Source organism: Nannobrachium achirus (assembly GCF_963921795.1).
Source record: "Nannobrachium achirus genome assembly, chromosome: 12".
NCBI classification, from domain to species: Eukaryota; Metazoa; Chordata; class Actinopteri; order Myctophiformes; family Myctophidae; genus Nannobrachium; species Nannobrachium achirus.
Genome location: NC_137832.1, coordinates 31,118,365 through 31,141,990, shown reverse-complemented (window position 1 = coordinate 31,141,990; position 23,626 = coordinate 31,118,365). Strand labels below are relative to the sequence as shown.

The following is a 23,626-nucleotide window of genomic DNA, read 5'->3' as shown; positions in this document are numbered from 1 at the left end:
GCCATTCTCTTATTTTGAAGGCCAGAAGTCCATTGCGTAAACATTTCCGGTTTGACGTCATGACGTCATTCAACGGAAGCGATCGTCATTCCATGCCGTTGCTGTAATGGCCAATCGTTGCCTTTGTTATTACGTTACTGTAGCGAGAATCTAATGCCATCCTTGGCTTTAAAAGTGTTTTTTGGAGAAAATGGACATTAAAGATGAGATCGACCGTCGGCCTTCCATGTTAAGGGATTACTATTTTGTGCACGTGGATCCGCGATGATGATGAATCCGCGAGTCCAATCGTGCCAGGACTTTCCAACGGACCGTAGGGTAAGAGTGCCAGCGTTACTCTATATACAGTATTTTATACAGTATTTTATACAAGTATACTCGGGATCGGCACTCTAAATACTCGAGTATTTTTCACGAGTATACTCGGGATCAGCGTTAAATGAGTTAAAATCTTAGTGTTTTGCAAATTAATTGGGGGCTCACTTGCGATGTCCTCAGGGCCCAACAGCTGTGGGCCCCGCCCCCCCCCCCCCGACAGGTTGGGATTGACTGATCAACCAGAAACACTGCTTTGATATGCTATGATACAACAGGCTGTTGGTGGGGTCCTCCTGGCCTAAACAATTAGAGCCTTTCTTAGCCTGAACGTCTCTAATTTGTTTATTAAGTCCCCCAGAGGTCGCCACACCGCGAATCCTGTAGCATGAAATTACACCTAATGCCCAGGAAACTCATTATCAATAAAATCATGAGCGTGAAGGCAATTACAGATAATAACTGTGTGAAAGAACTGCTGAGGTGTGTACAGAGCAGAGAGAGGAGGGGGGGGGGGGAATGGTGAAAACATTTTATTTGCATGGGACAGGCCTCCCAAGGACAAAGAATAGGGGCCTAAACAAAGGCACAATTGCCTTTTTTTTTTCTTCTTTTATTCTATTTTCCAGAGGGATTAGTCCTACCACATGACACATGGCATGAAAAGAAGAGAAAACCACAAAAAATAACACGTCCATCTCAATGCACAAACTTAATAATAGTAGGAGCAGCAGCAGCAGCAGCAGCAGCACAGAGAGGTGAAATTGAGCTCACTGTTCTTGTTTGACTAAGATCTGTATCGACATCAAAATGTACTTTAAGTGCCAAAAGTAAAAGTACTAAAATGTTTGAAAATATAAGATCTACAAGCTCACAATACGTCACATCACGACGGCGTTGTGAGCATGTAGACCTATTTTCACAATAGAACTGTGTTATACAAAATGTATTTTTCTTAGTGCTCGTCAGGGTGGGGGGGTCCCCAGTTAAAATATGATTATTTTGGGGGTCGCGGCCTGAAAAGCTTGAGAACCACTGCTTTACAGTGTAAATGTGCGTGTGGCATTCACCAAATATAAATTAGAATATCAAAGTCACTATTCGACGTTGTTCACCGAAGTCGAATATTATATATATATTGTTTTTGTTTTTTATTTAAAAAGATATAGTTTATAAAGCTTGGCTAGATAGGAAGGCATAAGAATGAGTTGCCAATGCCCCTGATGGATCAATTTGTTAATGTTCTATACCAAGGGTTCTCAAACTTTTTTAGGCCGTGACCCCCAAAATAAACATAATATTATATGAACTGGGGACCCCTACCCTGACAAGCACTTGGAATTGTAGGCATTACATTTAATGTGACTCGGTTCCGCAGATAAATATTATGAAAATAGCCGATCTACATGCTCACAACGCCTCGCAACGCATGTAGATCGGCTATTTTCACAATGTTTGCCTCTTACTTACTTAATATTTGACAGTTTGGCCAGTCCTGTAGAATATTCAACTATTCGAATACTTTGAGGTTGAATAATTCAAATACTAAAAATCACTATTCGTGAATGCCCTAGTGTGTATGCGTGTTTTACCAGAGATCTTGGCCTGGGTGTTGTCCCCGGCTCCGGGGGGGAAAAGCATCTCTCCGTGGTCCCCTCCAGACAGGGGTCCGTACTTGATGCGATAGTTGTCCACCTGAGCCAGGCTGTTCCTCCACTCTAATGTGATGCTCTCATCCGTTACATCCACCGTCTGCAGGTCCCTGGGGGCATCCAGGTCTACACCACACGCACGCACGCACGCGCACACACACAGACACACAGACACACACACTACAGGTTAAAATCTTGTGGCTGAGATATTGCCAGCAGAGAGTAGCTCAGTAGGTAAAGCAGGTTGGCCAATGACCCGTGGGTCAGAGGTTCACTCGGCTACTCCTGTCTACACGTCGAAGTGTCCTTGGGCAAGACACTGAACCCCTAGTTGCTCCCGGTGAGCTGGTTGGTGCCTTGCATGGTTTCCACCGCCACCGGTGTATGAATGTGTGTGTGAAATTGAATGGGTGAATGTAATGCACATTGTGAAGCGCTTTGGATAAAAGCGCTATATAAATGCACCATTTACCAAAGAGTAGCCCACAGTACAATCTTCATATTTTGTAACTCAGACGTAACAAAAATAATTCTGGTTCCATTTGTACACTCTTTAGATAAATGAACACGGACGATTTTAAGCTGACTGTGTACATGTGTTGCAGTGAAGCACAGTACGGAAAAGGCCAGTGTGCTCCGTCAATCATCGGTGGATAAAGAAAGGCAGACAGATGCGAACACACACAAACACACACGGCGGGGGACCTTCCTCCATAAACACACAGCCGTCAGTAAAGTATGTGTGGCCCGGACCCTCGTTCGACACACAGACCACACCTAAGACACCACAGCGTGTGAGTTTGCCTTTTACGTCAACAATAAAGAGTTAACAACTGTGGCATTTTCATGTAAGACAAATGATGCGGTTGTTATTGCTGGACATAAAAATAGACCTTATTGTTCCCCTTTTCCCTCTAGTACAGGGGTCTTCAACAGGGATCCCTAGGGCGTCCTCAGAGTTACTACAGGGGGTCCTCCAAATCTTTGTGTGATAGAAACTTTTTTCTTCTTTTTTATATTAACCACTTGAACCCTAGTATCCATATTCTGAGAACTTTAGCCAAAAATAGCAGACCTACAAGCTCACAACGCCTCGCGCTGCTTGTAGATCGGCTATATTCGGCAAAGTGGTGAAAAAGAGGGGAAAAGGAGCAGACTAAGTACAGAGTGAAAGGTCAAGTTTAATAAGTACGGTTAAATATCTGATACCACAAATTGACATGAAACCAAAATACACTGATGATTGTGCTGTCAAAAAAAATAAACTATGGAATCTATGAAAAGGTTGTGGCGGTCCCTGCTTCATCTCTCTCTCAACTAAGAGTTCCCTGCTCTAGTAAGCAGATCCACACCTTCATTTACTGTCTCCTGAGCTCCCTCAAGCGCACCGCTGTCTGTCTTGAATGTTACGTCATCAAACAATGAATAGTTCTCAAGGCCCTCCAAACTCCTCTTCACACATTGGACCTTTTTCACAGCAGCCATTATTGACATGAATAGCTTTTTAATGTTACGTCGTTCACAGGTGTCGACAATGAAACTTTAGGTGAACCGACAGCTGAGTGGTTGGTTAGGGCATGTACCACATGGGCTCAAGAGCCTGGAGACTGAGTCCCCAGTTCCACTCTCGGCCAGCCGGACCATTTGTTGCAACAACTCCGTTACTCTCTTGCCGTGTTTCCTGTTCTCTCTCTACCGCACCACATAGAATAAAGGCTCAGAAGGCAAAAAAGAATTAACATAAACAATGATACTTAACCACCTATATACTTATTCATACACAACAAGCATCACTAGGTTGCAGATCTGTTATTTTCACAATTTTTCCATTTTATTTTGGATTCCTGAATGGAACACAACCCTAATTAATATCCTTGATAACTGCGAATCCAAAGGAGCAACTTTTTCTCTGCAATTTCCGGATCATGTAGCTTCTGTTCAGTTCCCGAAAAGAGAGCAGTAAACTACAGTAGGAGCGCAGTAGAGTTGCAGCAGAACAGACCAGACCGCTTGACGGGCACATAGGCTTAGAATTATTGAATGCTTTAACCAGTGAAAAATAGCAGATATACAAGCTCACAGCGCGGCACCGAGTGCCGCGCTGCGAGCTTGTAGATCTGCTATTTTTGAAAAAGTTGTGAAAATGTGTGCAAATCTTTGAATATAATGGATTTTCAAAGTGAACGTTTGTAACTCAAATTTTGCTTCTGGGTGGTCCCCGGAACTAAATACTTTGAGATGGAGGTCCGTGGCCAAATACATATCATTTTGGGGGTCCTTGACATGAAAAGGTTTGAGAACCACTGACACAGTAGTCTCTCAAGAACAGACTAACTGAGCTCCAGTTAAGTGAAAAGGACCTTTTCTTTGACGATGGCTGGCCAGATTGCTGACATAGAAACATAGGTTTTTCAAAAAACCTTAGAAGGATTCAAAAGACACTTATAGAATCGGGTCAAAATTCGAATTTTCACGATTTTTCAAAAATAGCAGATCTACAAGCTCACAGCGCGGCACTCAGGTACACAATAATGTGTACCCGTTCTAAATGGGTTAAAATATGTCAACAAGGCAGGTAACGTTAGCTGTTCACACTCAATTATTAGCTCATTATAAGTTAAAGACACTGATGTGACTAGATGCATAATGTTGGTGTGTTATGTAAATATTTTAATGGAACTACTAAACCCCAAATAATGCAGTTCTGTCTCCGACTGAGGGATGTAATGATCATGTATTTTTGGACTTGTGATGTTGCTACTCTGCTGTGAAGGATGTAACATTACACAACTATTTGTCATTATGTTCTGCCTGAAAACAGGCCAATCCTGGCCTTGATGTCCCACATGTCTGCTGATTCTTGTATTACATAACATTCTGAATACATTTTCTATTGGCCTCACCTGTGAGGAACGTCTCGTATACAGGGATGCTGGTCAGTTCTCCCCGCGTGGCCATCAGGGCCACCTGGTACTCGGTGTCGGGGCTGAGTCCTCCGAGGTGGTACTGGGTGTCTGTGGAGGGCAGCTCCATCACGTTGCGGTCAGCCGGGTCCGAGCTGGGCCCAAAGGACACCTGGACCCCGTCTACCTGTGCCACAGGCTGGAACCAGTTCACCAGAGCTGTGGTGTCAGTCACATCGCGCACCTCCACTGCGCTGGGGGCGTCAATCACTGGAGATATGGGAGTAAATGCAGGCTATTAGGACTGTAATGTTCTGTGCAGAACATTGTTTTTTCCCAGGATGGCTTGTGAAGACTTAGGCTTGGGACAGCCTGTGTTTGGCTGAGACGGGGTAAGGGTTAATGAAGTCCTTATTTTGCTTCATGTGATAACCTATACCAGGGTTCCGCAATTAGTTTTCCCCAAGGGCCGAATTATGTCTATAGGGTACCAAGCCGAGGGCCATAGCATTGCAGGGGGCGACGGTGGCGTTCCCGCTACTCCAGTGACAGTTCAGATATCGTCGTTGTCGGGTGAAAATCTTGTACGTCCAAAACCGTTTGTTTTGCATTTATCATTTTAAAAATGATTTAAACTAGTGAAAACAGCCGATCTACAAGCACACAACGCCTCGCGATGCGAGGCGTTGTGTGCTTGTAGATCTGCTGTTTTCACTACTTTTGTGCAACAGCCTTGTATGATGAAGAAGGGCTTTACTTTGCGAAAGAACATACAAATTTGGAGATACAAGGCTTCCACCCGACAACGACGATATACTAGTGTTGTTGCTGCTCTTATACCACCATTATTACTGAGGTTGGTGGGGGCCAGACAGTAGCCCCCCGCGGGCCGCAAATGGCCCGCGGGCCGCCTATTGGGGAACCCTGACCTATACTGTATGTACACCACAGATAGCCAACTCTGATGCCGCGTTTAACGCAGGGCTATCCACTGTTCTTTGCAGGCACTCACTTGTGTAGCGACTCACTCACGCCACACAAGCCTCAAGGGCATCCATGTTCTCCTGTACTCTAGGTAATTTCAACCAAACTACACCAGGCGATCACTGATTGGTTCCCCTTCTCCTGTTGCAGTTCTGGTAATTAATTAAATCACCTGTTGACTCATTCTCACTCAAGTTATTGTAAGGGCAGCAGCGACATTTAAAAAAAAAATGGGGTATGATGTTATTATAGTATAAATATCAGGGTTCATTCCTTGTGGAAATGGAGTCCTTCAGGATTGGGCCTATGAGTAATCTGCATGAATATATTACAATAAGTAGTCAATTGGGAACACAGTGCTCGTGTGAGCTGAAAATGCCAAAGCCCTCATGTATTTCTGCAGGTTATTCCAACTATTTACAGATCAAATCCCCGTGCCATGAGGGGCTCTTACGTTTTCTGGCAGTGAAATTGATTTGTCACATGCAAGCAACTTTCGAAAAGTCAACCTGCTGCAAGAGGCTGATAAAAGGACAAATCTGCATCCGAGCTTAACACAGATTTGTCTTCCAAAGGAAGCTGCCACTGTGTGTGTCACTCTTGGGTAGCGATACCACTCTCCTGGGAGGAGGGCTTTCCCTGAGTGCAGATTGCAGGACTGCCTGCTTGGTTGCAAGGCGTATCCCCCACTCGAGGTGGAGAGGATGGGAGGTGAGAGGGGGCAAGAGAGGGTCTTACTTCACACAGTCCCTCAGCATGCTAATCCTACAGTATAACACAGGGGTTCTCAAACCTGTTTAGGCAGTGACCCCCAAAATAAAGATATATGAACTGGGGACCCCCACCCTGACAAGCACTTAGAATTGTAGCTATTACATTTAATGTGACTCTGTTCCACAGATAAATATTGTGAAAATAGCCGAACTACATGCTCATAACGCTTCGCAGAGCGAGGCATTGTGAGCCTATAGATCGGTTATTTCCACAATGTTTGCCTCTTCCTTACTTAATATTTGACAGTTTGGCCAGTTTGGTATTAAGTCCTTAAATTGCCACTTTATAAATGTGCAGATATAAACTTATACTGTATGTTGGTTAGTTTACCGTTGAGTGAGAAAAATAAATTACATTAAGCTAATCATCTGGGGATCCCACACAATAATTTGGGGACCCCACTTGGGGTCCCAACCCCAAGTTTGAGAACCACTGGTAAGAGTACACATCTGTGTGATGGCAGTATTGAGTGAGATGGAGAATGATGAATCTTACTACCCAAGGTTTGGTGACATGCATGTAATGTATACTGTAGGCTATATCGTCACTATTGTTGGGAGCTTTTCAGGAAATGGAAGAAATAACCTGATTGATCCAAAGTTATTATTTATCATAAGCTTGTGTGAAGCACTGTGACCGTCTGTGAGCTTGTAGATTTAGTTAATTTTGCACAAGACTTTCATACAAAGCGGTTAGTCATATGCCTGCCTAAACTACACTACACTAAAAACATTTAGTGAATGCAAATCACCTACACAGTATGACGCTTAGGTTGTTCATCGGTCCCTTGTCTCTCAAGACTTTGGCTCACAAATGCCTCCACCATACAGTCTGTTCAACGAAAAGCACTGAAAATGCATCGATTGTAAAGTAGCTGTCTGCCTCAACCTTACTTCGGCTTCGTCTTTGCAGATGCGTAAATGGGTCCTAATGTAAATCACACTAGTTGAAGCATATATGGCCTGCTGTTTAGCAGAAATGGAAAATTCCAAAATATATTTTACAGTTATTTTAAAATATATGACAAAGAGATGACACACCCTATGTAGCATTGAAGATTGTGGAATAGTCGTCTGGCATGAGAGACTACTTAGACCAGGGGTCTTCAACAGAGTCCTCAGAGTTACTACAGGAGGTTACTAAGGGGTTACTAAGGGGTCCTTGGCCTGAAACGTTGAAGACCCCTGACTTAGACCCCAACCCATAAAAGGTTGTGTTACCGGCCTCCGGCATTACAATAATTTACCATCCAATTGTGCAGAGGAAGAGGGGTTTCATAAGCGAGGGTTGTGACAGGTCGATAATGGCTTTCCCTTGCATATTTCTGTTTATTCTGGCACGTTGTAAGCCACTCAAAACCATAAATAAGCTGGGAGAGAGCTTGACCAAGCACTGGATTGGGAGCCATCTCCTAAAGTTAGTGCTGAGCACTGCAAAATTTCCCCACTACATATTGGAATCAGATTACTCCGATTTGTTGAAACTCTCGTAGGGGGCGAAAGATAACACCGTTTCCAGTTCAGGTTTCGGTCATTGTGGAATGTTCAACATACACATACAGTGTTTCATAAAGAAAACACATGCCTCAGCAGCTCCAAGCTGGAGCATTTTTGTAAGCTGCCCCAGAGCAACCTAAAAATAGTATGGCTGCTTGGCAGCTGGTGGCCAGGGTTGCCAGCTGAAGTATAGTTTCAACCCCTCGTTTCCCTTTTCAAAAATATTGATCCCCGGACCTGGAGTCGCCCTAACTGCTACGCACCATTAGGCTTTATGGAGACACATTGATGGAGATATGATCTCGCTCATAAGTCATAACCGAACGGTAGGGTTGGGAATCTATATGCCTTTTTTATGCCACCGCCCACCACTGCTCAATTACAACAAGCAATGAAAAAACGTATCACTTGACTCGGCGTTGACGTGTTTCAACAGGCAGACAAAGGGGAACTGCACAGTAAGTGCACTGTGTGTCTCTCTCTCTCCCTCTGTGTGTGTGTGTGTGTGTGTGTGTGTGTGTGTGTGTGTGTGCGTGTGTGCGTGCGTGCGTGCGTGAGTGCGTGCGTGCGTGCGTGTTTATCCCTGAGTGTAAAGGTTAAAAAAAAAAAAAAAACATCTGTAAAATTTCTGTATATATAGTATGTCATCAATGTGATATCTTGTTTCCCTCTGTGTGTTAATAAGCATGTGCAGCAGCTGTAACCTTCTTCTGACCAGTATTTGGATCTATATCGTATTGCGCTTCTTGTGCAGATCCAAATAAAATAATTCAAATGTGTGTGCGTGTGCGTGATAGAGAGAGAGAGTGAGAGAGAGAGAGTGAGAGAGAGAGAGAGAGAGAGAGAGAGAGAGAGAGAGAGAGAGAGAGAGAGAGAATATTGGGGTGGTGATGTTCAGATTGGATTGCGCTGAAACGGATGCTGAGTCCAATGAAGCTTTGCATGGTATGATGTCTGTTTTTCACATTTAACTTGGAGAAACTCTAAGCTACCATTTGCTCCTGAAGACTGCATGTATTTTCTGGAAATCACATCCTCTCAAGCTCCAGTGGTCAGAACCATGTCAGAACGACGTTAGAGGGGGTTTGAGGCTTATTCCACTGCAAATGTGCCATGGCATGAATATGCAGATTAGAGTTGAGACTGATGGATCCCCTATGTTAAGCTTACATTTTGTGAGACTTAGCATGTATTTAAGGGTTTCATTGTGCAAAGATATCATTGGAAAGGATGAAATATACGAAATAGTTTATTTCTAATTCTGATTGAATTATGAAAGCTTAATTCGCTTTTCCAGGATCTGTCATTCATACCCATGGAATTATAGCTCTATGTAGGCTACTATACAGTTACGATTCTGCAAATCCTACAGCAAGGGTCTTCAACAAGGGGTCCGGGACCCCTAGTAGGGGGTCCTTAGAGTTACTACAGTGGGTCCTCCAAATCTTCGTGTGATAGAAACCTTTTTCTCCTTTTTTATATTAACCACTTGAATCCTTGCATCCATATTCTGAGAACTTTAGCCAAAAATAGCAGATCCAGAAGCAGATCTAGTGGTTAGCAATGATCAGAATTCATTATAGAGGTGAGTGGATTCTGTAGAAGTTGATGGATTAATGTTGATGAAGTCTCTGCCAATCAGGATGAAATATGAAAAAGGTTTGTCTTAATGTATGTTTTGTAATAATAATCAAGATCTACATAGTAACTAGGGGGGTGGCATAGCTAAGGGGTAGAGAAACCGTTATTAGAGCATGAAGGGTTCCCAGTTCGAATCCGGGCTCCCCCTGAGTTAATGTCAAAGAGTCCTTGAGTAGAAGTAAAAGTATTGGAAATTGGAATGACTGAAGTACAAATTATTGTAATAAAAAGTGTACTTAAGTACTTATAGTTATAGTTACTTATAGTTACTTAACACCACTGGGAAAGGGGGTGTTTTTATGTGGGCTTCACTTCCTCCACACGACTGATTCAAATCACTTAACAAGACCAAGTAATCACCATGCAGAGATTCAGGTGTCACAGGCTCACAGCAGCAACAGCAACCAGTCAGAATGAACAAGTACAAAGGTTATGCTACAGCCATAGACTGTAAAAAAAAATATGGACGGTGCGAAGCCATTGGTTTCTATGCGGCGAAAATGGCGTTTTTTTGTCCCTTGTATGGGTGTCGCCATCATTGTTTGAATGGTACCCCAGGAATCATAAGGAATGCTATTGCCTGCCAACGGTCACATGCAACCGCAGGGATACATGGGAGAATGTGGTCGGAGCCTCCCGAAATACAGCACACGAAGAAGAACACAGCCGGCTGGTATCAGTTTAGTTGGCCACGCTCCCCCGCAACTTTATCATCAATTTGAACATAAATGGGACCATATTTGCACAAAACGCATATCATTTCATTTCAGCAGTTTTTCACTAGCGACAGGAACCGTAAAGTATTTATGACAATGTTTATTAACGCTTCCAGTGCCAGCCCCTAGAGGGCACCAAAGAATGCCAGGGTTTGTCCCATAGGCGAGCGCATTAGCATCCGGGGACTCATGTTGCAGTGACGCGCGTGCTCACGTTCGTGCACGTCATGGAAAGGTCCCGGATGAAAATGGCTGCTATTAGCATTTTGTCATTTAAAAGATCATTTTTAGGCGATTTCGCCGTAAATAAACCTCGCGCCACATCCCTAAAAACACAATCCAGAGATATGGGCCTCCAAAGATGTGGTTTTTCATTGGATTCGGCGGCGATTCGCGGCGCCGTTCACGGCTAACGGCCGGCATGGCGGCCCCCGGATTTGGAACACTGGATTTTAAATTTAGGCTCAGGCTTCAGAAGGCCTCGGATCATTTTATTCATTTCATTAAAAAAGCCGAACATGTTCGGGATAGGCACACTGGACGTCGTTCCGGAAGCGGCGCTGAACATTTGGTGAATATTGAGGGGCTCAAAAATGTATTTTAAACCATTTTTAATGGAACATATCGTCGGACCATGTAAAATGGCTAGCTGGCTAGCGTAGGACGAGCCAGGACCACCCACGACTCTAAAAGCAGCTCAGGGTAAGTCAATTAATAAAAAAAAAATTGTATTGGATTGAAATAAAGCCGAACATGTTCGGGATAGGCACAGAATGAGTTAAGGTTGGAAAATCAAAGAGGAAAATGAATGGGGTCCAGTGGAGAAAAAATCTTTTTGGTACCTCGCGGGGGAAAACAGCGCAACTAGCGGCCAATCATGGGATCTTTCTCTTCCGGGAAAGCTTCATGAATAATCCAGGCAACAACACCCCTAGCTGGCTACAGCTAAGAGGAACAGGAAGTGCTGCCCAACTTTCATGCAAGGTCTCACGGGAAACTGGAAATTTGTGGATATCTTTTTGAATTCTCTCTCCACTAGATTGTGACCGTAGGTCGCAGTTTAGTATGTCTGTATGTGAACCGTCACAGCTTGACGGTATCTCTGTCTGTCTGTAACGCCTGACACTGTGGTTCCCCTGACACATCACTGTGACATCACAATGATGTCAGATACTCAGAGCAGGGATCTCCATATATGGGCATAAAAGGCTGACACATCACTGTGACATCACAGTGGTGTCAGATACTCAGAGCAGGGATCTCCATATATGGGCATAAAAGGGATCTCCATAAATGGGCATAAAAGGGATTGTACGTATGTATGATGTCAGACGACAGAATCCATATTATGGCCAAGAGCCATAGGCGTCTTACTGGTTATATTTACTGGTACAAAGAAGACTCGGATAGTGGGCATCTATTAGTCCGAAATCCGAATATTGTTTGATAAGTGGACAAAAAAACAAGGCTAATCCAGAAATGGATTACCAAGAGAGGGGTTGTTTTAGTCCTTAAACCTGCATGCTGATGAAGATCAGTCTGGATTTGCAATGAACTTGAAGAAACTCTCAGACAGCATGATTGCACGTCAAGACAAAGTCACTTTAAATATGAAAGAACTCACTCGTGACAACGTTCTGGGAGGCTGGGGGCCCTCGGTTCTTGTTCTTCACTACCTCCAGCTTGACCTCGTACTCCTGGCCCGGTCCCAGTCCAGACTGCTCAAAGGTGGTCTCTGGACGGCCTAGTGAGTTCAGAATCTCTCCATTCTCCTCTTTCTACCAATACCAGAACAAGAAAAAAAGAAAAAAACACATCACCAGTCATTGCACACAGGGGCGTCACAAGGGGGGGAGGAGGGGCCTTCGTTATTTTATACTTTAGCTATTGAAAAATAGCAGATATACAAGCTCACTGCGCGGCACCAAGTGCCACGCTGCAAGCTTGTAGATATGCTATTTTTGAAAAGTCGTGAAAATGTGTGCAAATCTTTGAATATATGTATTTTTTTAAGTGAACATTTGTAACTCAAATCTTGCTTCTGGGGTGTCCCTGGAACTAAATATTTTGAGATGGGGGTCCGTGACCAAATAGGCTACATTTTGGGGGTCCTTCACATGAAAAAGTTTGAACACCACTGACATAGAAACATAGGTTTTTCAAAAAACCTTAGAAGGATTTGAAATATTCAAAGACTTGCACAAATTTTCACGATTTTTCAAAGATAGCAGATCTACAAGCTTGCAGCGCCGTGCTGTGAACTTGTATATCTGCTATTTTTCAATAGTTAAAGTACCCAGGGTCCAGAATTTGGTGCGACACCCTTGCCAGTCATTGCACACTACAAAGGCCAGTCCTAGCAGAATATGCAATGTGTGGGAACGAGACAGCCAAATCATACTTAATGGCCTTCGTGGTGGTGTTTGGACTTTCACGCTGACAGGGGGGGGAGTCGCTTGTGCTTTTATGTCCCACTAGACCCATTTCTCAAAGAGTTACACAAGAACTCCAAAAAAAGGAAACAATTCACAAAACAATAATCATTTGGTACCATATGGCCACCGAAACTGTCAACAGAGACTGAACATTTTACTTTAATGCTTTTCAATTGCTGTGCTTTTTGCGTGCTGGCTGGGCTAAGCTATTTTCCACAGGATACACCCCCTCCCCAATCCAGGCATATGCACATTAGGCAATTATCAAGGCTGGGTGGGGGTGGTGGGGTATGCAGTGGGCCGTGTAAGGTTTCTACTAAAGGAAAATGTGGTTAATGATAGACTGTGGGTATTGGCTTTAAGTGAATTCAGCTACCTCCATGGAGGTTCGAGTAAAAAGGAGCCATTAGCAGCCAGTAAGGAGTCATGGAATAGATTGAACTCACCGTGTTTCTGAAGATGAGGTTCCAGCCATCGAAGGGGATGTCCAGTGGGTCCCACTGCACCTCCACTGAGGTCTCCCTCACTGACTTGAACTTCAGTCCCTCTGGTTCAGGAAGATCTGAGAGGGACAGGGACAAAATGAGCTGATTGTTGTCTTCAGGACCAAATATTCATTGATTTTGGCAAATTGACAGGACGCTAACACAATTGTCATCATACTTTTTTTTATATACGGGGACAGGGACATAATGTCTGTGTTTTTAAATGTCCCTTGCCACTTTGATCTACGTGTCTCAATGTTTTAATTATGTACCAGTAAGACTCCCTAATCGGGAGATAAGCGACCATCAGGTCCCATGTATACACAATAATATTTTCTGCAAAAAGCAACCTCAGCTAGAAGAGGGCGTGAAAAATCAGGGGCGGAGGTTGTGGTTTGCCAACCAAGGCGTGTAGTGCAGGAGCATGTCGAAATAGTGATTAAGGCTTAAGAGTACATGAGAAGAAAGACTGCTTTTGTATTTGAAATGCTCACAAATACTTCCTTGCCCATGGAAAGCCAAGAAAAAAAGACTTTCTAATAATTCACTATTATCCAGCTTTGCCAGAAATCTCTCAGCAATCTCTCTCAATCTGTCAGCACCACTGCCCTAAACATGTAATGTTGTTGTTAGTAGGAATAGACACAGAAAGACACGGGAGGAAGTGGACTAAGAAAGGGGAGGAGCCAAACCAAGTTCTTGTTTCTACACACACAAAAAAAGAGATGGTAAACGAGTAGGTTCCCATATTGCCAGAAGGTAAACACTGACATGGCCATCATTCACACAAGAGTTGTGACTTACGTGTTGCCACTCTGGCACTAACAGGCACACTCTTCTTATTGTTGAGGATGGCATAGACACTAATCAGGTACTCAATGCCAGGCTCCAGTTCCCGAATAGTGGCTAACTTCTGGTCCCCAGGCACACGCATGTCCAGCTCCAGCCCTCCAAGGGCTGTGGGCACGTAGGTGATTAGGTACTCTGTCACTGTCATCTCATTCACCCACGACAGGTCCACGGTCTCTGAGGTAACCTCCACTACTGTCAGGTCCTTGGGTGGTGAGACTGTTGGAGAAGGTTGGACGTTAAGGCATACAGTATGTTTAGAAGAGAATGTCAAACTATACAAAAATCTATCTTAATAAGTGATCCTGTCTTAAAATAAGAATACATTTATTATCTTTTAACTTGTAACAAAATATGAGCTAATATGATGATTGACTAATAATATAGTACAATTATGTGTATGGCACCGTTTATTTTAGGAAAAGACTGGTGCTTTTGGCAAATCATCATTCTTGCTTTTGTAGTCTTCAAGTACCCAACAGTTAGATATGTTTGTGTGTGAAATTCCTTGGAATCAGTGAAGCCCGTGTGGTTTGGGCAAGAAAGGAATAGCTTGGCAGCAGGGTGTCACAAGGGGGGGAAAAGTGGGACTGAGTTACTACCAGGGCCCAAGGTGGAGGGGGCCTTCATTATTTTATACTTTAACTATTGAAACTCAAATTTTGCTTCTGGGGGGTCCCTGGAACTAAATATTTTGATATGATTGTCCGTGGCCAAATACATAATTTTGGGGGTCCTTCACATGAAAAAGTTTGAGCACCACTGACATATGAAACTTTTTTCTTTTTGATTTAGAAGACATTTATAGAATCGGGTCAAAAATATTCAAAGACTTGCACAAATTTTCAAGATTTTTCAGAAATAGCAGATCTACAAGCTCGCAGCGCGGCACTCGGCTGCTATTTTTCACAAGTTAAAGCATTAAATAATGTGTAATAATGTGTTCCCAATGTAAATGGGTTAGAACATTCATGGGGGGCCCACAGTGAATCCTTGTACCCAGGGCCCAGAATTTGGTGCGACACCCCTGCTTGGCAGTAATAGAAGGGAAGGATGGTCCTCCAGCAGCCTCTGGGCTCTCATCTCAACTAGACAGATTTCACATCAAATGAAATAAGCATCTATAATAATGAGGATGAGTGAGTTCCTGTTGATATTATCTCACTAAGAATATTTGGCATTACATGTACCAAATTACTATATGAAAAACTTTGAATAATTTCCATTGGCATGGTTTCCTGACCATCAGCCTCTTAATCTTAGTGAAAGAATATTACAAAGAACAAAGAACTGAAAAGCTCTATTGTGCTGTGTGTGTGTGTGTGTGTGTGTGTGTGTGTGTGTGTGTGTGTGTGTGTGTGTGTGTGTGTGTGTGTGTGTGTGTGTGTGTGTGTGTGTGTGTGTGTGTGTGCGCTTGTGCTGTGTGTGCTTGTGCATGTGTGTGTTTTTATATTCCTCCACAACTCAGAGCAGGGCAGGTTTCCAAACAGTAGTTTCCGGAATGTATTTGAAGATTTAGCTAAGTGATCTAGCAGGAAACCTGTTACATAATATAAACCAAATCATCAATTCACTGTTGAATCAAAACCCATATGTCTTCTTTTAAAAACTGCATTTAACCGGGACATTATGCATTCATTGAAATGCTGTTCAGTCAAGTAAAAAGTGCTATCAACTAACCATGCTCCAGGATTGTGTTTGCCAGTACAGTACAAGTGCTATTACATGTTGCCTTCACTTTATACAGTGAAGCAGAACAAAATTACAACTCAAATTCCTGTCCAATTGTAGATACTCATTCATAGCACATAATCTAATCCATACCTACTGTAATTCGTTTTTTAGATTATTCTGTCATGCTGTTTGCCATGTAAGAGTTTTTTCTTTGTAATTCTTCTCTTATAAGAATAACATTTCATGATCTTTATCTATGTATTATTTCTTGATTATTTCAACAAATCACATCTTACCATCTGAGCAATCCTCTCCAATGAAACCCTCATCACACACACACGCTCCATTCTCGCAGCGTCCCTGGTTCTGGCAGTCTCCTGGGCAGGTCAGCAGGGAGCAATCTGTTCCACTGAACCCTTCGAAGCACACACACTTCCCATCCACACAGTAGCCCCTGTCCAGACAGTTGTTGGGACACGTCTTCTCGCTGCAGTCTTCTCCAGCGAAACCCTTTTCACACACACACATTCCATTCACGCAGCGCCCGCGGTCCAGACAGTCATTGGGACAGGTGAGCTCTCCGCAGTCCTTGCCCGTGAAGCCAACGAAGCACACACACTTGCCGTCTATGCACTCCCCGCGTCCCATGCAGTCTTTGGGACAGGTCTTGATGCTGCAGTCCTGTCCGGCGTAGCCCTTGTCACAGATGCATCGCCCGTTGGCGCACCGTCCACGGTTTAGGCAGTTGTTGGGGCAGGAGAGCTCTCCGCAGTCATCGCCTTGGTAGCCCGCGTCGCACACACACTGACCATTGACACACTGGCCCCTGTCGTTGCAGTTATCGGGGCACGACAGGATGGAGCAGTCCTCGCCCTCATAGCCCGGATCACAGATGCACCTTCCGTTGAAGCAGTGGCCCTTCTCATGGCAGTTGCTAGGACAGGTGATCTTGGAGCAGTCTTCTCCGCTGTAGCCGGCATGGCACACGCACTGCCCGTTCACACACATGCCGCGGTTCTGGCAGTTGCCAGGGCAGGTTAGCTCACCACAGTCCTCGCCGGTAAAACCCTCCTCGCAGTAACAGGTTCCGTTGTCACAGCGGCCTCGGTCGTAACAGTCATTAGGGCATATTAGTTCGGAGCAGTCGTAGCCTGTCCAGGGCTCGTCGCATATGCACTCATCGTCCACACACCGACCGCGGCCCAGGCAGTTGTTTAGGCAGTTGGTGTCGGAGCAGTCCTCGCCGATGAAGCCCTCCTCACACAGGCAGGTCCCCTCTATGCAATGGCCGTAATCGCCGCAGTTTAGCATGCACATCTCGATACTACAGTCGTCCCCGTCGAAACCCTCGAAGCAAACACACTTTCCATCCACACAGCGGCCCTGATCCTGGCAGTCGTTGGGGCACTCAGGCTCTGTGCAGTTGGGGCCCTTCCAGCCAGGCTCACACACACAGCTGCAGGTCTCAGCACTCCAGTTCCCTCGGCCGTTACAGTAGGGCTTGGTGGCTACTTCACCTGGGGGAAGGCAAGGAATTATGCGTTATTAAAACAAACACATTATGATCGCGAATTAGTCACCCACCAACCATAGAATAACATTAATCCAACACCAACATAAAGTTTAAGTGTATAGACTATAGAGGGTATCTGAACATTTCTAAAGTGACAATTTAAAGACTTTTAATACCTCTAAAATGAAAAATGAAACATTGGCCAAACTGTCAAATATTAGAGGCAGAAATTGTGAAAATAGCCGATCTACACGCTCACAACGCCTCGCAACGCGAGGCGTTGTGAGCATGTAGATCTGCTATTTTCACAATGGAATCGTGTTATAGAAAAAGTAATGCCTCAAATGTAATGCTCGTCAGGGTGGGGGGTCCACAGTTAAAATATGATTATTTGGGGGGTCGCGGCCTGACAAGGTGGTTGAGAACCACTGTGCTAACCTGTGACAAGGTGGTTGAGAACCACTGTGCTAACCTGTGACTTGCGCTCCGCAGCATCCCGTCCCGCTGCTGCACTGCTCCCTCAGGCTGGACAGCTCTGACTCCAGCATCTCCAGGCGGTTCAGGATGTCCTTGATGTCGGGCAGGTGGCTGTTGTCACAGGCGCAGGCCTGCTTGGGGATGTTGATGCGGTGGGTGAACACGATCTGGTTCTCGCCGTCCACGGTGTGCTCCAGGTGCTCTGTGTTCTGCATCTCCGACAGGGGGCTCTTATTATGCTTCAGCTCCGCGGGGCCGGGGGCATCGGGCGCGTCCAGGTCGACGGAGCAGAGCGAGCTGGAGGGGACGTTTATGTTGTAGACGTGGTTGAACACTACGGGCTCGCCCGGATGGGGCAAAGTCAGGTTTTCCTGGGTCTTGGATGGTGCCAGTGTCTCCCTGCGGTGGCGGATGATCCGTTTGACCAGGCCGGCGGAGGAGAGCTGGAACAGCAGGGCTGCGGTCATGCAGCCTAGGAGGAGAGCTTTAATCCCCATGGTGGGACCCTGATACTGGGGGGGAACTCTAGTGAAGCAGCAGCTGGTAGGAGAAGGGAGTCTACTGTAGATAACTAACCCTCTGCGGGACGGAGTCCTTGTCCTTGAGCCCTGCAATGAAACAAAAAAAGAAACAGAGTGGAATAACAATGAGAACAGCACTTCAGCAATTCTAATAATACACGGAGAGTGGGCTCCGATTAGTTTGTTCTTTATCGAAATAGTTTGGTGCATTTCTCAAGGACACCTCTATACTCTGTTGCACGTATCAAACCTGTGGCTGTGCACATGGAAGTCTCCCTAATCACCAAACAGACCGTTTATCCCTTTATGCCTCCAGCGTCGGTGTGATACTAGTAATCCTCAGTGACCATTTATCCATTTGTAAATCAGAGTGTACAAATGTACCAAGATGTATCAAATGGAGCCTTGCATGTTAATTTGGTTGCATTTGACTTTCAGTGTTAAATTAGTGTTACGATAATTGTATTCTGTACTCGATGTATGACATCAGCAAATTCAACACAAATGAATCCATGCTGAATAAAGAACACCCATTATTACTGCAGCTGACTTCACTGGTTTGCCCTTGCCGTTCAGAACAGATTATGTGTGTGTGTGTGTGCATACACACTTTCACACACACTCACGCGCTCGTGCACGCACACACACACCGGGGACCTCTGCTGCATTGAAATGTCATAGTATCCCACTAAAAGCAATTAACCTTCCACTGTTGCCCCAAACAAAAGACCACCTCCGATATAGAACCCTGTTGCTGCCTACCTGCCTGCCTGCAACCCATTGTATCCCCCCTCCCTCTCTCTCAGACTGGAGGAGAGTCAGGAGACAGACACTCTGTGGATGACATTGGAGGCCATTCTTTTGACCATTCCTCTCAGGACCGACAGTGACAATTACGGGTGGGGGGGGGGGGGGGGGGGGTTAACCTTGAAGCTCTGTAGCTTATTCCTCTTGACCGGCTTGACAGGCTGCTACGAACAGCAGGCAACACCTGCATGGTGTAGTGTGTGTGTGTATACAGACACGCACGCGCACGCACACACACACACACACACACACACACACACGCACACACACACACACACACACACACACACACACACACACACACACACACACACACGTCCGCATGGCGCATGCCCACACATGCATGCATGCACAGACACACATACGCACGGAGTGTGTGCATGGAATGCACACACACACATGCACACACACACACACACACACACACACACGCACACGCACACGCACACGCACACAGACACACACACACACACACACACACACACACACACACACACACACACACACACACACACACACACACACACACACACACACACACGCACACACACACGCACGCACACACACAAACACACCTCTCTTCCACGCCAGACCACCTCCTGAGCTGACAGATTAATACTGGTGAACAGTGTGACCATCTGCAGGGGTTCCTGTGAGCACAGTGAGTCCAATAACTTCCTCCCTGCTATTCACAAACTGGCAGATCAGCATTCTCGGACCGCACTTCCAGCAAGCGGTGCAGGGATTTATATGGTAGCCCACGTCTCTCCCCTACACCTGAGGTTGGTGCTTGGCCATTTTCCCTGTTCCATGAGACATGCTGTTTCCTTTTAACCCATTTAGGCCTAGAATTAGAAGGATTAAAAAGACACTTATAGAATCGGGTCAAAATTCTAATGTTCACGACTTTTCAAAAATAGCAGATCTACGAGCTCGCAGCGCGGCACTCGGTGCCGCGCTGTGAGCTTGTATATCTGCTATTTTTCAATAGTTAAAGCATAAAATAATGATACACAAAATGTGTACCCGTTCTAAATGGGTTAAAGTAATGGTCTGCAGGAGAATGTGCTGAAGCTGAATTGTGGTATGGAATCCGCTGTAAAAAGTTTTATGTTTTTTCTTACCCTTTGATCTTACATGAGATATACAGGTTAGTTAAAAGCATGGCCAACAACGTGTGGAAAATACACTTTGACGTTTGATGTTCTGTGCCATGAGGAGAGTTGATTGCATTCCCTAAAATGTGTTAAAAGCCTAACGATTCGAAAAACACATCAACACTTTTGAAAATACCTTATTTTCGCATTACTTGCTGAATCATAAATAAGATTGAACATGCTGGAAGAATGCAGCTGAAAAAGCTCATTAGAGGAACCTACATACTTCTAAAAAGCTTGTATTATTTCCCACACATCCATTTATGAGGTTCATGAAATACATTTAGCACAGGAAAGCTGATATTTTATATGGACGTAAACTAATGTACATGCAACAGACTACTGCATAAGGACATACGTACGTACGTACGTACGTACGTACAGACAGACAGACAGACAGACAGACAGACAGACAGACAGACAGACAGACAGACAGACAGACAGCAGATGACTTTAGATTCTCATCGCCTAAAAATGTTAACATAATATTTAGCAAAAGTAAGACAAATGCTGAAAAGCAGCACTAGTTTGCTTGTTATACCACAAACACGCACATGCTGAAATGACTTATTGAGCATAACAGGCAGCAAGTGTATGAATCAAGTTTTAACATTTAACAACAGACTTCCTTTCCTTCAAGAGCTCTGGATGGTATGTGCTTAGCTCGCTTAACCGAGCAGCAGTTTTTCCACACCTTGTCAAAGATGCTGACACTAAGGATTTCCCAGCCATAGCACAACCAGAGTGTAGTTTGGCAGGTCTGGAAGGTAATAACTACTGTAGGAAAGCCATCATGTCAGTCTGAATAAACACAGTGAAATGCAAATTCAAAGCAACAATCTCAAGTCGTATTCATACTCTGTGTTTCCACCAGACTTTTACTCTTGGATTGGGTTTAGTTTAGCCACTTAAACCCTCTATACTTATTAAACCGATACTTAGTTGACTGGCTATGTTGTTGATCTGTTTGATTCCCTGCACCAAATCTCTTCAGTGAAAATAGTCGATCTATCAGCTGCTCCTGCTCACAACAACGTGTCGTGTTGCAACACACTACTTGTAGATTGTCTATTTTAGACATTATGTTCTCCCCAGAATGGGTTAGGGTTCGTAGTAAAAAAAAAAAGAAACATTTAAAAGAGAACTGGAAGACCTGCTCTCTATGAAATATCGTGCTAGCCTAGTATGGGAGAGTGTTTTTGCAGGTCGTTCAGTCCGAGTGTATATCAAAAAGGCAACTGGGTTAAGGCAGACCGAAGTCTGGGGGACGGAGATACACCTAACCTCAGTAAAACTAACGCTGGTGAATGCTAACCTGCTAACGCTGGTGAATGTTAACCTGGCGAATGTTAAACTGGTCGGACCAACGGTTCTTAACCCAGTTGCTTTTTTTGATACACTCGGACTTAAAGACCTGCAAAAAATACTCTCCCAGCCTAGTATAGTGGAATTTGGAGTGCCACAGGGAAGGGGTAGTTTAGGGTTAGAAATGAAGTTCAAGAGGTGTACAATTTCTGTTGTTTTTGTGTATCATTTACTGTCTTAGCCATGATATTATGGCTGTATGCCTGCATGTTATGACTTATGATATAGACATGTCACTTTAATGGCGTCTGTGCTTATGTGATAGGGTGTGTGTGCATGTACTGTACATACAGTATGAAGAGCATAAAACCCAGCGTGGGCCAGGACAGGTTATATCTCTGGGGGATGGAGGCACTCCCACATAGCAGATGCAGATTAGTCTGACAGATGAGCTGTATTTGGGGGGATCCCACAGCTTCAGATCCCCCCGTTGTCCCTGATTAGACAGACAAGGGTGAACGGAACGCATCCGAGATGGACTGACTGCAACAGTGCTAATGTGGCTCACTGATGGAAGTGCTAAGGCCTGGGCTCACTGTGTTTGAGTGACTGAGTGAGTGAGTGAGTGAGTGAGTGAGTGAGTGAGTGAGTGAGTGAGTGGCTGAGTGACTTAGTGAGAGAGCTACACTTCCCCATCTCTCTTTCCAGTCATAATCACGCTCCTGCACGAGTGCACACTCATACTCACGCTCATACACACACACACACACTCACACGCATGCACGCACGCACTCACACGTGCACACACAGGCGCGCGCACGGTGAGTCTCACTGCTGTGTCTGAGCATCACAAACCAGGGATTAAATCAACAAAATAGCCAGAAAATTGCTTTGAGTTTGCTGTTAGGGTTTTAGTTCTGGGCTGATGGTTGGCTTTCTCACTTTAGAAGCTGGCTGCTCTCCACATGGCCCTCAGAGGGAGGCGAACCCCTGAGAGACCAAAACAGGCTTTGTGCAGAAAATCTGTGGCTCTGGCAAAACTCATGGCATTATTCAGAAATAGATGGAGAGAAGAAACCACTCACCAATTCATAAAGAGATCTTTCAGTTCTGCTACTCTCCCCCCATGGCTACAAATCGGCCCTGTTTAATATGCAGCGAGATGCCGATAACATCAAGAATCAAGTTTGTGCCGTTTGGATCATTTCAGGCCCTGAGAGAACCAGACACACCACCCCACCCCCCTTTTATTTTTATTTACACTTTCCTCAGTTCCCCCCGTGGCCAGATCTCTATGCTAATGCAGCCAGTTCCTGGCACTTGTGGAGACGGACTTGACACAATTTAACTGCTGCTGCTTTTGTAATTTTGTCACTTGTTTTCTCGCTCTGTTGTTAGCTTTTCAGACGGACGTTAAGCTTGTTAGCCGCCATGCGGTCCAATGTGAGCAGAATTTAGCCAAGGGAAACCTGCTGGCATGCGGATCCAGTGTGGTCAATCTAAATTAGCCCTTGTATTGAATGAGTACTAAGGCAACACTTGAAGTTTTACACTTTACACGCTGGAGAGCTGGAAATGCTTCATAGGTCCCATCGAAGTCCATTTCAAAGGTGCCTTTTGTAAACAGCCTAACTTTATGCTATGGCATCATTGCTCCAAATGGCTATGCCAAACTGGCTGCCTCTCATCCAACCAAGAGATTTCTATACACAGCAGCATAACAAATTGGGAAACCAGTGCAAACCAGTGGGATCTTGGTGAAAATCATGACGCATGGATGAAAAACATGAATGCATTTATCATGGACTGTATTTACACGTAACTAACATGCTCCTAAACAAAAATCACTTCAATCCCATGAATGAAGTAAAGTTAACGGCTGTGCAGAAGAAACAGAATCCATGGAACTCAGATGCAATTCC

General features: G+C 44.7%; 1 protein-coding gene across 3 annotated transcripts in view; it reads right to left on the bottom strand.

Annotated features, from left to right (window-relative positions):
* Positions 1 to 18,411, bottom strand: part of tncb (tenascin Cb) — a gene marked incomplete at both ends in the record, with an annotated part of 45,230 nt that extends 26,819 nt beyond the window's left edge. For all 3 annotated transcript variants that reach the window (XM_080738288.1, XM_080738289.1, XM_080738290.1), the window contains 7 exons: positions 1,908 to 2,093; positions 4,871 to 5,140; positions 12,106 to 12,259; positions 13,363 to 13,478; positions 14,206 to 14,469; positions 16,221 to 17,441; positions 17,910 to 18,411. In XM_080738288.1, coding sequence (XP_080594414.1) covers positions 1,908 to 2,093; positions 4,871 to 5,140; positions 12,106 to 12,259; positions 13,363 to 13,478; positions 14,206 to 14,469; positions 16,221 to 17,441; positions 17,910 to 18,411 — 2,713 coding nt within the window. The remainder of the gene's footprint in view (positions 1 to 1,907; positions 2,094 to 4,870; positions 5,141 to 12,105; positions 12,260 to 13,362; positions 13,479 to 14,205; positions 14,470 to 16,220; positions 17,442 to 17,909) is intronic.
* Between the last annotated feature and the right edge of the window lie 5,215 nt (positions 18,412 to 23,626).